The 12,909-nt window shown below is 59.2% G+C and overlaps 1 protein-coding gene across 2 annotated transcripts in view; it reads left to right on the top strand.

Annotated features, from left to right (window-relative positions):
* RABEP1 (rabaptin, RAB GTPase binding effector protein 1) overlaps window positions 1-12,745 on the top strand; it is an 89,864-nt gene extending 77,119 nt beyond the window's left edge. For both annotated transcript variants that reach the window (XM_045984408.1, XM_045984409.1), the window contains 7 exons: window positions 1,803-1,901; window positions 5,202-5,342; window positions 8,473-8,662; window positions 9,170-9,225; window positions 10,668-10,766; window positions 11,232-11,348; window positions 11,866-12,745. In XM_045984408.1, coding sequence (XP_045840364.1) covers window positions 1,803-1,901; window positions 5,202-5,342; window positions 8,473-8,662; window positions 9,170-9,225; window positions 10,668-10,766; window positions 11,232-11,348; window positions 11,866-11,967 — 804 coding nt within the window. In that variant the 3' untranslated portion in view covers window positions 11,968-12,745. The remainder of the gene's footprint in view (window positions 1-1,802; window positions 1,902-5,201; window positions 5,343-8,472; window positions 8,663-9,169; window positions 9,226-10,667; window positions 10,767-11,231; window positions 11,349-11,865) is intronic.
* The last annotated feature ends 164 nt before the right edge of the window (window positions 12,746-12,909 follow it).

Below are 12,909 nucleotides of genomic sequence, written 5' to 3' on the forward strand. Positions count from 1 at the left end.
TCCACGGCCGCGCCTCTGCAGGTGCGCATGGTAGACCTGCACGCGGTCTCTCCGTGGCTTTTTTAGGCTTTTCCGTATTTTCTAATGTTTCTGTCTTTGTTGATTTTCTTCAGCTCCGTCTTAAGAGCTCACTCATTTTCTCTTCAGATGGGTCTGATCTGTTAAAACGCATCCACTGAAATTTTTAATTAAGACAGCTGATTTTTTTTCCTGTTTATCATATCCTTTTGGTTACTTCCCATTTTTCCCAGTTTTCTGGTAGGTCTAAATTCTGCCTTTTAATCTCTGGGCAGGTCAGATACAGTCTGTCTCTAATAATTCCCAAATCTGGATTCGTTTTAGATGTGTTTGTATTACCAGTGTTATTATTTATTATTGTTTTTATCCTATTTTTTCTTTGTGCATTTTTACTTGAGTGGTAGACATTATATGTGAAAATGTTGAAAAAATATAAAACCTGGGTGGCTCACTGGGTTAAAGCCTCTGCCTTCGGCTCAGGTCATGATCTCAGGGTCCTGGGTTCAAGCCTCACATCAGGCTCTCTGCTCAGCGGGAAGCCTGCTTTTCCCTCTTCCTCTTCCCTGCTTTTGTTTCCTTTCTGTCAAATAGATGAATAAAATCTTAAAAAAAAAAAGGGGGGGGCGCCTGGGTGGCTCAGTGGGTTAATAAGCCTCTGCCTTCATCTCAGGTCATGGTCCCAGGGTCCTGGGATCCAGCCCCAAGCAGGGAGCTGCTTCTCCCTCTGCCTCTGCTTCTCCCCACCGCTCCTTCTCTCTCTCTCTCAAATAAATAAAACTCTTAAAAAAACCCAAACAAAACTATTTTCCTGATGAGAGGCAACTAGCGGTCCTCACAGTCGTGGACCACCATCATCCAGTCACAGGGATGGAGAGTCCATAAAGGTGTGAAGGTCGGGTTAAAGTCTTCCCTTTTTCTCGGCATCACCCTCTGGGGACCCCAGTCCTTGGCTCCCTTTGCACCGTGGGTTCTGGACTCTCATCTCTGCCCCCTGACCCTGGGTCACTGAGCTTTGTGGTGTCATGTGTGTTTCTTTTGGAACCAGCACGTGCTTCTAGGGAAGAGCTGTTCCAAATGCCGCTTGACTCTCCACGCGTCCTCTGTCAGGTCCGGGGCTCTGTGTCTTTTTTGCCGTCTCCTCCAGGGCCTTCAAGTAGATATTGTTCGTATTTTTATCTGGTTTTCCTAATTCCAAATAGGAAGGTTGGGTCCCACGGCCTGATCTGCCGGTACAGGGAGCAGATAGTCACGTTTTCAGTGTCTAAGTAGATGTGTGTTGCTGTATTTTATCATTGTTACGTACGAGCCCCCAACTCTCCCCGAGTCCCACGGGACCTGTCTCAGGAACATTAAGTTGAAGGGAGTTGAGAGTTCAGTGACGTTAATCATGTGTTTATTGCTTTGAAGTAAATCATCTTGAAGCTTGAAGCTAGTTCAGAGAAAATCTATTTGTCCTCTACACGGTGTACTTTTTTTGTTGTTGTTGACAGAGTTTCAGAATTTTTAAATTTTTTTTCCTAAAAGCTCCTTACAGGGGGTACTATGAGTAGGCCACGTGCGTTGTCATCTAAGTCCGGAGAGCCCAGTAGCGCTGTCCGTGCACGGCAGTGCATGAGGCCTGAGGCCCCGCAGAGGCACGCACACCTGCGCCATGAGTGGCGATGGCTTGTGACGAACGACGCCAACATCCGCTCCGGGTGTGAGATGAGCCGGTGCTGCGAGGCTTCCCGTCTGAATCACCAGCTCCCTAACGATATTGTTCGTGTGCACTTTTGTCTCTTAAGATCTCCACGCTTGTCCTGAGAGCCCAGGCGTCCGAGAGCTTACTTGAAGAGCTGCAGCAGGGCTTTTCGCAGGCAAAAAGGGATGTTCAGGAGCAGATGGTAAGTTGACATTTCAGTTAGCGTGAACTGTCTTGAAGAGATTCCTTTCTTGTTCTGTCGTGAGACCCTCTTTGCTGGGACTGTCTTCCCTGGCCCGGCGGCCCCGCTGTTTGGCTCTCCGGGGCTGAAGCAGTGTCGGTCACGGACGAGGTTATGTGAAGACCCCACTCCTTTTCTAAACCTGCCTCCCAGCCAAAACCACTCGGACCTTTAACTACTGTCCTTTTCTGACTTGGGCAGCCTCAGTAGGGTGAGCTCTGGGCTGCCAGTGGGCTCAGATACGAGGTGGACATTGAAACCCCCCACAGCCCCAGCAGCCAGAGCCTTTGAACCTTCCCGTACCTGCCCCGAGCAGCTCCCTGACCGAAAGCAGGCTCCCGGGGCTCCCGGGCACCGACACGGGCACCATTGCTGCAGCGCCACAGGGGGCGCGTCTGTCCGTCTTGAGGGCTGGGGCGGACAGCTTCTGGAGGAAGAGCTGCTGGGAACCCTGCAGAGGAGCCCGCGGGACTGGGCCTCCTCCTTCACCAGGCCGATCCTTCTGCCTGTGCTTCCGTTGCCTTGAAGCTGGAACCCGACACCGATGGCCCTTTGTAGATGATGGCCGAGCTGGCGGAGCTGGGGTGATCCCCGCGGAGCTGCCTCTCGTCCTGCTCGGCCGGCAGCAGCGGGGAAGGCCTCCGGTTGTCTGTGCTTTGTTCTTGGCTGACGTCGGGTCAGTGTCTGAGCACCTCTGGACCTGGTCCCGAAATCCTAGCCCTGGGCTCTTGAGCGTCTCATTATGACCCTTGACCAGGGACTTTCCTACCCTCTGGTCGATCAGAGGGTACGACCCGGTAACTGTCAGCACAAAAACCGCTGCTAAATGCCGGCAGCATTCCAGCATTTAGCTCCTCCCTCCTCTGTCCTCCCTCATCGCTGCCTGCTTGTCTTCTCAGCCCCGCAGCCTCCGCACACGTCCTGAGTGGATGCCGCTTAAAACGCTCGCGTGACAGGTGACCAGAGACGTGTTTGAAGGCAGGCTGGGGTCCTGCGCTCCGTCCACTGCCCAACCCCTTTCTTGACGTGACATTCACAGGTTCTCAGAGTGAGGGAGAGAGACCCTGTGTCTTTGCCCGTTCACACAGGAGCTGCTGTGGCCATGCCTGGGATCTTCGTGTTCCCCCCCAGCGTCTGGGAGAGCGTCCGTCTCGTGTGGCTCATGGAATGGACGCTCCTAGTGTCTTCAGTTAGCATTCCCAGTTGTCAGTGTTGGGCCGCACCTGCACACACGCTGCTGAGGCTTCTCCGTCTCTCCCATCTGTGTGTGCGAATGTGTGCGTGAGTGTGTGTGTGTTTTCTGAGCCACTTGGAAATCATTTGCAGACGCTGTGCCGCTCTGGAATATTTGAGCACGCGTCTCGTGAGAGGGGAGGGGTGCTACTCCTCCACCTGGCGCTGTTCTCGTACCCTTAAAATGGGACCAGGGTCCCCAAAGCACATGATTCTTCATAGGGGTGATTTTAGTTTTTTATTCTGATTTTTTGGTGGAAGAACCAGTGAGGGGTAACATATTGTCTTTTACTGTTTTGTCACTTTCCTTTCTTTTAGTCTCTGATAATCTAGAACAGTCACCTACCATTTTGGTGGTGGTTTTTTTGTTTTTGGTTTTTTTTTTTGGTCTTTTGTGACATTAGCATTTTTGCAGAGCCCAGACCAGCTGCCCCCTAGAATCACGTGTCTGATTATTCCCGCGTGATTCGATTCAGGTTAGACATCTGGGCACGAGCAGCACAGGGATGCAGTGAGTCTGTGGGGAGCTCTGCAGAGCAGGGGGCTTGCTGTGCGGCGGCTGTCACCTGGTTAGGGCGGGGACACCACAGTTTCCGAGTGACCACCTAGTGCCACCGACAACAAGAGCATTGAGTGAGTTTCCGTGATTCTTTGTAGCACCTCTTGCTTTTAGAATGTGTCCGGGCTGAGGATTCGCAGTACACCTGCTGTGTTTCCAAAGCTGCGGGAGTTAACGACTTCTTCGTTTTGTTACCGCTTCCATACAGGGGAAGCTCCGTTTGTGTCTGGCCATGCTACGTTTCTGGGTTTCCCTTTTTTCCTTTTTTGATTTACTGTTTTTGGCGGAGGGGCATGCAACATGGTTCATAAAACTATAAAAATGAATGAATGTTCATACTTCTTCCATTCCCTGTTCCTTTCACCCCATCCTGCCCCCTCCCGTGTAGGATCACTTTATTTTTGGTGTATCCTCGTGCTTTTCTTTTTACAAAAGTAGCAGCTATACACGTTATTCTTTTCCCCTTTTCATGCCCCAGAGAGAGTGGGATGCTCATATTTTGTGAAAGGGCTAAAGGGGAGTGTAAGCCCAGTGGCTTCAGGCCTGAAGATAAGAGCCGCAGAATGAACCGAGATTGATGCATGACTGCGCAGGCCTGCCAGCAGCCTTCGTCCTTCCGGATGCAGCCATCCCCTTCTGTGGGAAATGACCTTGAGCCTCTCCCCTTGGAACCGCTCTGTCCTTTTACCCCCGCTGCCCCCCGTCCCCTGTTCTAGCGCTCGCACTGCCCTGGGGTTGTCGCTTTGCCGAGCTCTCCTCTCCACTGCCAGCTTGTCCGGGACGGGCTGTGGCTTTCGTCTCTGTGTTCCCCTGCGCAGTGCATGCCTCATGTAGAGCCGCGGGGGCTCACGGAGTGTTGGAGCGCACGGTCTGTGTTTACACACGCGCGCCGGTGGAATGACCGGGTAAAGTTAGCAGAAGTCGGATACTTGTGTAGAATTTCATCATATGCTCAAAGTAGCTGGGATGATTTTTATAACGATTCAAATCCTCATTAAATGCCTACAGTTGTACTGTGCGTCAGCGTGCAAACACACGTGGGCGCTGGTCCCATTTTAGGAACGAGCTGCTCAGGTGTCCCATAGTTCCAAGCAGGGGTCCTCCTGCCGACTGCAGCACGCGTGGCCGTGGCCGTGCGCGGGACCCTGAGCTGACTGCGCGGATGTGGACTCTGCAAGGGAGCCGGTGCTGCTCGGCTGTCCCCGCTGGTGGGGAGACGGGGTCATGCAGTGTGTGTTCCCACATGTGCTCCGTTTGAGTGAAGCCCCGGCTGCCTGGCCTGGGGTTGCCGGGGAGCGGGGGAGGGATTCTGACGTCTCTGCTGCCCGTGGAGACTGTGGAGTGCAGGCTCAGACGTGTCCTCGAGAGGGAGGAGCCCCGCCGGGCGGCGCAGCAGTCGTGCTGAGTGTCCCCACGTGCCCGGCGTCCCCCAGCTGCGGTGGCAGTGGTGACTCTGGCGTGTGTTGCAGGCGGTGCTGCTGCGGTCGCGGGAGCAGGTGGCAGACGAGCTGGCCAGGCTGCAGAAGGACAACGACAGTCTGCAGGGGAAGCACAGCCTGCATGTGTCGCTGCAGCAGGCGGAAGACTCCGTGCTCCCGGACACTCTGGAGGTATCGCATTGCTCCGGGCTCAGGAGCGCAGACGCGCGGCTTTTGAAACCGCCGCCAGCTGGTTCTCGTGCGCGATGGGCCACGCAGGTGGAGAGCCATAAAGTGTAGAGCGCAGTGGGGCCCGCGGCTCTCGGATGTGGCCCCCGTCGTTTCAGAACGTGCGCGTCACCTCTGGAAGACGCCCCGCCCCTTCTCCCCACACCGCCCCGCCCGGAGCACCTGCCGAGCTCCTCTCTTTCCGGCGTTGCCGTGCTGTGCTGTGCTGTGCGCGGCTGGGACCCTGCGGTGTGGGCGGTGTGCGGTCCTTCACCGCCACAGACATTGTCCGCGGTCACCGCGCGGCACAGCCGCATCCGAGCGCCCGCCCTTGTCTTGGCCGCATGGATGTTCTGTTTACCCGCTGGTCTCTGGGTGGACATCCGGTGGGTCTCCTCGTGCACACAACTGTGGATGATGTTGCTGTGGACATCCGCTGCTTGTGTGGCTTTCTCTAGGGGACATACCTTGAGGTACACAGGGCATGTGAGATCTGCCATGAGGTGCTCTTCTGTTCCCGCTGGTGCCCGTCCCCACTGATCTCCATCCCCTTTGGTCCCCATCGGTCCCCATCCTTGCTGGTACCTTCCTCTCTGCTCCTGTCCCCACTGGTCCCCGTCCCCGCTCGTACCTTCCTCTCTGCTCCTGTCCCCGCTGGTCCCATCCTGACTACTGCCCATCCTCGCTGGTCCCATCCCTGCTGGTCCCCATCCCCGCTGGTCCCCGTCCCCGCTGGTGCCTGTCCCTGCTGGTCCCGTCCCTGCTGGTCCCCGTCCTTGCTGGTCCCATCCTGGCTGGTCCCCGTCCCTGCTGGTCCTATCCTGACTGCTGCCCATCCTCCACTGGTCCCTGTCCCCGCTGGTCCCATCCCTGCTGGTCCCTGTCCCCGCTGGTCCCATCTCTGCTGGTCCCATCCTGGCTGATCCCCATCCCCGCTGGTCCCGTCCCAGCTGGTCCCGTCCTGGCTGCTGCCCATCCCCGCTGGTCCCGTCCCCGCTGGTCCCCGTCCCCACTGGTCCTGTCCTCACTGGTCCCATCCCGGCTGGTCCCCGTCCCCGCTGGTCTCGTCCCCACTGGTCCCAACCCGGCTGGTCCCATCCCAGCTGGTCCCCGTCCCCGCTGGTCCCGTCCTGGCAGCTGCCCATTCCCTCTGGTGCCTGTCCTCAGTGGTCCCCGTCTCACTGTTTTACTCCAACCGGCGTGGCAGGTGTGGAGTGGCGTCTTACGGTTCTCGTGTGTTCCGTGCCCGTGCAGCGGGTACTGAGTGTCTTCCCGTGGGTTTATCGGCCATTCGTCTGTGTTCCTTGGAGAGACGTCTGTTCGCATCTTGGGCTCATTTCTAAGTTGGGTTATGTCGTTTTTAATGTGGAGTTACGTGTGCTTAGTCTAGATCTAAGCCCCTCACCAGAGCAGCGATTTGCAGGTGTCTGCCCCATCCTGTGGATGGTCTTTTTCACTTCCTTGATGGTGCTCTTGGAAGCCCAGAAGCTCTGAGCTCTTCTCCCTCCTGCCGCTGCTGCTCTCAGTGTCCTGAGGACCTTTGCCGAACTGCCCTGTGCGCGCCTGCGGCAGGAGCCCATGGGGAGCACTGTGGAAACGGAGTGCGTGAGGGGCTTGCCAAGGCTTGGTTTTCTGTACCAGCCTGGAGAGGGTGAACGGCACCTGCCACCCTCCTGCCCTCACTTAACTTTACCGACACGTGGGGTTACTTCTGTTCCTGTTGTTGGGCGAATGTGGGCTGTGAAACTGCCCGCTTCCCAGAGACACTCGTGACCGTCTCCCACCTGAGTCCCAGCTGGGCCCGAGATCAGGCGGCCGGGTGCACTCACAGCCCCGGACCCTCCCAACCCTCATGCTGCCCCACCGGCAGGTCCTTTGGCGTCAGCAGCCGCCTCTGAGGCCAAGACCAGGACATGCAGACAGTATAGGCAAGGAGTAGTTGTTACTTATGAGATCCTTTGTTTCCGTTTTTAGTTAACTAAGTATCAACACTACAGAAATTTATAATTTTGTAACAGTTTTCCCTGCTCCTACCCTGCAGATTCAACCTCTACAACTTGGTCCTCCTCTTTTTTTTTGCCCCCCCCCCCCCCGCCGGTGTACATACGAACACGACCACTGGGTCTTAGTTTACTCACGGGGCCACCTCGCTGACCTGCCACCAGTGCCCTGTGTCTGGCCCCTGCCCTCCCGACCTCGTGTCTCCATGCACGCCACTGGCGCTGCCCTTTGGGAACTGGTGGCTGATCTCAGCAGTTTGGGGACCTTCTGCTTGCGCTTTCCCCACCATCCCCCCCGATGAGCGGTTCTGTGCCCGGGCGGGCTTCTCTTTTCCGGGCTCTCTAGACTTGCGCTCCTGGACTGAGCACGCTTCCTGGAAGGCTCGAAGGCTGTGTGACCGGTGTGGGCCGGGGGCCGAGGTTTAGACCTGCTCCAGGAGATCTCGGGGCTTTCTGCCCACGCTCTCTGGGTGCTGTTTGCTCTGCTCGAGCTGATGTCGGGTGCCGCTGGCTGCGACCTGAGGAGTCCGCGTTTACCTCACAGTTGCCTTAGGCTGTAATTGGACTTTTTTTTAAAAGAAGACAACTACAATTTAGGGAAATAAGATTTAAACTGAATTTATTATAGAAAAACAGGGGCTCCCCTTGGAGAGCGGATCTTTGCCCCGCAGCGTCTGGCCCAGCGTGGCCCTTGGCCGGTGGCAGGCGCTCGGCAGAGCGTGTCAGTGCGCGTGTGAGGTCACTCTCCGCCGATCCACGCTTGCTGGGGGGCGTGGCCTGCTGGGGCCTCGCCCGGGCTCCCCCAGATTTGACCAGCTGACCACGGGGCCGCGGAGGCCTGCACAATCTGCCCACACTGCGCGTCCCATGCGTTTTTGCTTTCCTGCTGTGGAGGAATGTCTCGGGGGAGACGCGCAGCCAGCCGTGCCCGTTTCCGGCTGGAGCGTGGGGTTCTGCCCCGCGGAGCGCCATAGCGGGGAGCCCCGAGGGCGAGCTTCTGCGCTCTCTGGAACGGCACCTGCGCATCCAGGGGCGGGAGCCGTCGGGGCTTCTCCAGTGTCGCACAGCCGGCGAGCCCGGTTTCTCGGCTGCAGGCGCTGCGGGAGCTGGTCCTCAAATACCGGGAGAGCATCGTGCACGTGCGGACGGCGGCGGAGCACACGGAGGAGAAGCTGAAGGCCGAGATCCTCTTCCTCAAAGAGCAGATTCAGGCGGAGCAGTGCTTGAAGGAGAACCTCGAGGAGACCCTGCAGCTGGAGATTGAAAACTGCAAGGAGGAGCTGGGTGGGGCCCGGGCCGTGGGCGGGCGGGGGAGAAGTGGTGGGGACCCCGGCCGGGCAGCTGGCAGCGGGTGGCGCGCTGACTGGGATTATATACCCGTACCGCCTGGGTTCAGAACGTGGAAGGCAGCAAACGGGCAGGGGACGTGTAGGAAAGAATGAAGGGTTTTCAGATGTTCTGATATATCTGGAGTAAATTCAGATTTAATTGGGACTTAAAAATCTATTCGGGGAGTGGAGCTGGCTGCTCCTGGCAGAGCCCTGGGGTGTCACCAGAGCCCTGCTGGGCTGCACCCGCCCCCAGAGTTCGACGTGGCGCAGGACACACTTTCCATGTGGCCTCTGCCCGCACTAGAGCTCCGGGCCGCTGAGGGGACTGGGGCACTTGAGAGAGGGGCACTGGTCTGCACTCGGGGTCCGACTGCTTTCATTGTGTGAGATGGAGCTTATGGGAGAAAGGGGCGTGAATGAAGACCTCAGCAAGGCTGACGCTTCCCCCCTTCCCTTCCAGCTTCCGTGTCTAGCCTAAAAGCTGAACTAGAAAGAATAAAAGTGGAAAAGGCACAGGTGAGTCTTCTGAGGTCCACGCGGACTGCACCCGCAGCCGGGAGTTGTGTGTGGGAGACGGGCCGCGTCCCGCCCTCCAGGAGCGTCTGCCTGGTGTCCACTGGGGCTCGGGGACAGGCGGGTTGGGTCAGGACGCATGGGTATGGAACAGGGTCTCCTATAAGTGGAGGGGGGTGTTTCTAGCTGGCTCGCAGTTCTGTCATCAACACCGCTGCTCGCTGGCCCCGTGCCCTGTGCCCCCACCAGGCACGCCCATAATCCCACAAGCCCGGCCGGCTGAGCCCTCACCCACTCTCCTCCTGTCTTGCTGTCCAGAGCATCCCCGTGGCTCTGCTGTCTGTCCTTCACGGCTGCTTACCTCTTCACACAGTCTCCCCGCGACACCCAGGGGCCTGGCCTCTGTCCGTCTCTGGCCCGGGCTGCTGCCAGCCCTGGCTGAGCAGCCCCACGTGTCCCGTGTCCGTCCGCTGTCCCCTCCCCGTCTCCCCCTCAGCTGTGACGGTCCCGCCCGCGGTCCGCATGACCTCACTGCTCGAGGCACGTGCTCACGTGGCTACCGGCCCGTCTGCGTTCCTTCAGGGAAGGGACGGCTTCTGCCGGGTCTGCCCATCCCGACTGTGCTCGGCGTACTTGGTATTTCCCTCCCTGGAAACCATCACCTCCTGACAGTTTTCCACCACACGCTGCGGCCCCCGGTAGGAGTGCGTGCCCTCTGGTCCGTCCACGGCGCCACGATTCCGGCTCCTGTGCTGCGGGGGGCAGATGGCACCCGCTTCAGCGCGCGTCCCTCTTGTCCGCACACATTGCCTGTTTGGGCTCAGACTTAAGTGCTCGGCCCGCGTGCTCTACCAGTCTGATGCCTCCGTCTGCCTCCAACACGGACCCCTCCCGGGTCCTCTTCCTAGTGAAGCCCCAGGGGTCTTTCAGAACTACCAGGACGCAAACACGACTGTGTCGCTGTCAACCCCCCTGTGGCCCCTGCCGTCGCCAGGACGGAGCCCACGTCCCCAGCCCAGCTCAGGGCCACTCCTGCGTCCGCCCGCAGGGCCCGCTGCAGCAGGGACTCACCTGGTTCCGAGCGTTCTTACACGTGTCTTCCCGCCTTCACCCCTTCCTACCCTCCTCCTTCCCTGGAAAATGTTTCCGTTACCGGTCGGTGTCACGGCAGCTTTTCTGGCAGGATGACACGCTGCTTCTCCGCGGTCACATGCCGTCAGTCACACACACGTCTGTCTCCGGACCTCCGTCCCTGGGCCTCAGGACCTAGCAAGGACCTGATGGATGTTGGACGAGGCAGGAGGGCTTCAAGCCTGAACCACGGGGGGCAGCGATGAGTGGGTGGGGATGGCGCTGGCGGCTGGTGGCCAGGGCCAGGGGTGCCTGAGGGCGGGGCTGCTTCTCTGGGCCTCGGACCTTTCCAGCTTGGCTTTCCCCTTTCCCAGCTGGAGGCCGCCCTGAGGGACAAGTCACAGCAGCTAGAGGGCCTCCAGGAGCTGAAGGTGACTTTGGAAGAACAGTTAAAGAAGGAGACGGCGGCTAAGGTGATGTGGCGCCCGGAACACGGGGTCGCAGGGGCCTGTGTGGGAGGACGTGGCAGCTCGGGGCTGTGTCCCCCGAGGCGTCCGCGGGCGGAGGGGAAAGGACCGTCAGGTTGCTGCGGCGAGGCGAGCGCTGCTCTGGGCCATCGGTGGGGCCCGTCCCCCAGGTACGCGCAGCCTGAGGCCAGCCCAGGGAGGACAGCCTCCGCGGTTCCGGAGGGTCCCGTGTCCCGAGAAAGGCTCCCGCGCCATCTCTCGGGAAGGCTCCCCAGCTGGGCGACGGGCTCGCGGGAGCTGCCGTGGCAGGTGCGGGGCCGTCCCTGCTGCCTTGGTAGCTCCTCTCGGCTGCTGCTTTCTGTTGACCAACCGCGGTCCCGGGGCAGTGGCTCTGTCCTTGCGCCGCTGGGGCAGCAGTGTGGGGCTGCGTGGCCGCGGCTTCCCGGGCCTCAAGGTGGACTGTGCTCGCAGACGGCCGCGGAGCAGCTCGTGTTTGAGGAGAAGAACAAGGCACAGCGGCTGCAGACGGAGCTGGACGTCAGCGAGCAGGTGCAGAGGGACTTCGTGAAGCTCTCGCAGACCCTGCAGGTGAGGCCCGTGGCGACCCTGGGGCCCAGCTCCCTGGCGGCTCCAAAGTGGTTGTGGGCACAGACGCGAGCGACTTCCCCGCCTGGCCGCTGCCTGCGCTTGGTTCCTCTCCCGACCCCCAGCACCGCCTTCCTGCCGTGGGTGCCCTGTGCCCGTCCCCGCACCCCTTCCTTCGAGGCTCAGCTCGGCGTGGTCCTCCCTGGCGTCCTATCCGCTGCCATGGCCGGCTGCGGGGCTCCTGCGGACTTTGGGCCCGGCGGACGCCTAAACAGACGTTCGGGAGGTTGGAAACAACCCTCAAAGCTCGCGCTTCATTCGTGTGCCCTGAACTCAGCTGTGGCGTCCGCGAGGCCAGGGGTCGGGGTCATCCGTGTCGCTGTTCCAGCAGTTAGCCTGGGCCCGTCACACGGCAGCCCCTGGAGAGCAAATTGCTCTGAGGGGCCCTGTCGCCTGGAAACCGAGTCCGCTTGGCAAAGTCCGGGCTGAGGCGCATGCATGCGTCCCTGTCGCTTCCCAGGTGCAGCTGGAGCGGATCCGGCAGGCGGGCTCCCTGGAGCGGATCCGGGCCATCCTCAACGACACCAAGCTCACCGACATCAACCAGCTCCCCGAGACATGACGCGTGCGGCAGACGCCGGCCCGCACCCTGGGATTTTACCTCCTCTTTAGAGCAACGTTAATTATTATTTAACTCTTAACCGAAGAAGTCACGAGAAGGAGCCTGCAGCGATGCTTGCTTCTGGTGGGAGACGACGCTGCGGCGCGGGAGCAGCGACCGGCCGGGGGACGTGCACAGAAGGACTTCCCGTCGGGACAGACAGACGTGCCGGACTCCGGGGGGCTGGGGTCCGCTCGGTGGCGGAGGAAGTGCTGTTTTCTCTAACGTTCTCCTGCCTTGAAAGCAACATCCTGATCGCGTGTGGAATTACGTTTTCTGTCCTAGACCCGGGAGGAGCGCGCCGGTAACCGTGTTCAGCTCCAGATGGGTGTCGTGTGCCGGACGAGTATTTTATATTAAAATACGCAGCTGGAGAGCAGGCCATGGGCTGGGGACTGCACAGCTCAGCTCAATGCGTTTCTCTCTTTTTACCGTCCTGTCTCTGGTCGGAGGCCCTTCAGCGCGACTGAGAGCCACGGGACGGGTCGCCACCGATGCGGGCGCTGACTTGACTGTGAGACCCGAGGGCATGCGGGGATGCCCGCACCGGAAGCCGAGGTTCACGGAGAAGCACAAGAGGCCGCGGAAGCACTTCCTGCCCCCGGACGCGCTCTGCGTGGCCCACAGGTACCAGGGTTAAGCTGAACAGGCATGTCTGCTCTTCCGAAAACTGTTTTAGTTTAGTTATTGGATCAGTGGAAAAATAATATTAATAAAATGAGCTCTGTCTGACACCTAGTATGAACTTCTGCATCCGCTTATTTCCACCTCGAGTCTGCGAGCCCATGTACCTTGTTTCCGAGCGTCCCAGACGAATGCCTGGTTCGTGTCCCTCTTCAGACGTCGCCAGGGTGTGGACACTGCCCGTGGGAGCCAGGCCGGGCTGGAGCGCTGCTGGTCGCG

Source organism: Meles meles, chromosome 18 (assembly GCF_922984935.1).
Source record: "Meles meles chromosome 18, mMelMel3.1 paternal haplotype, whole genome shotgun sequence".
NCBI lineage: Eukaryota > Metazoa > Chordata > Mammalia > Carnivora > Mustelidae > Meles > Meles meles.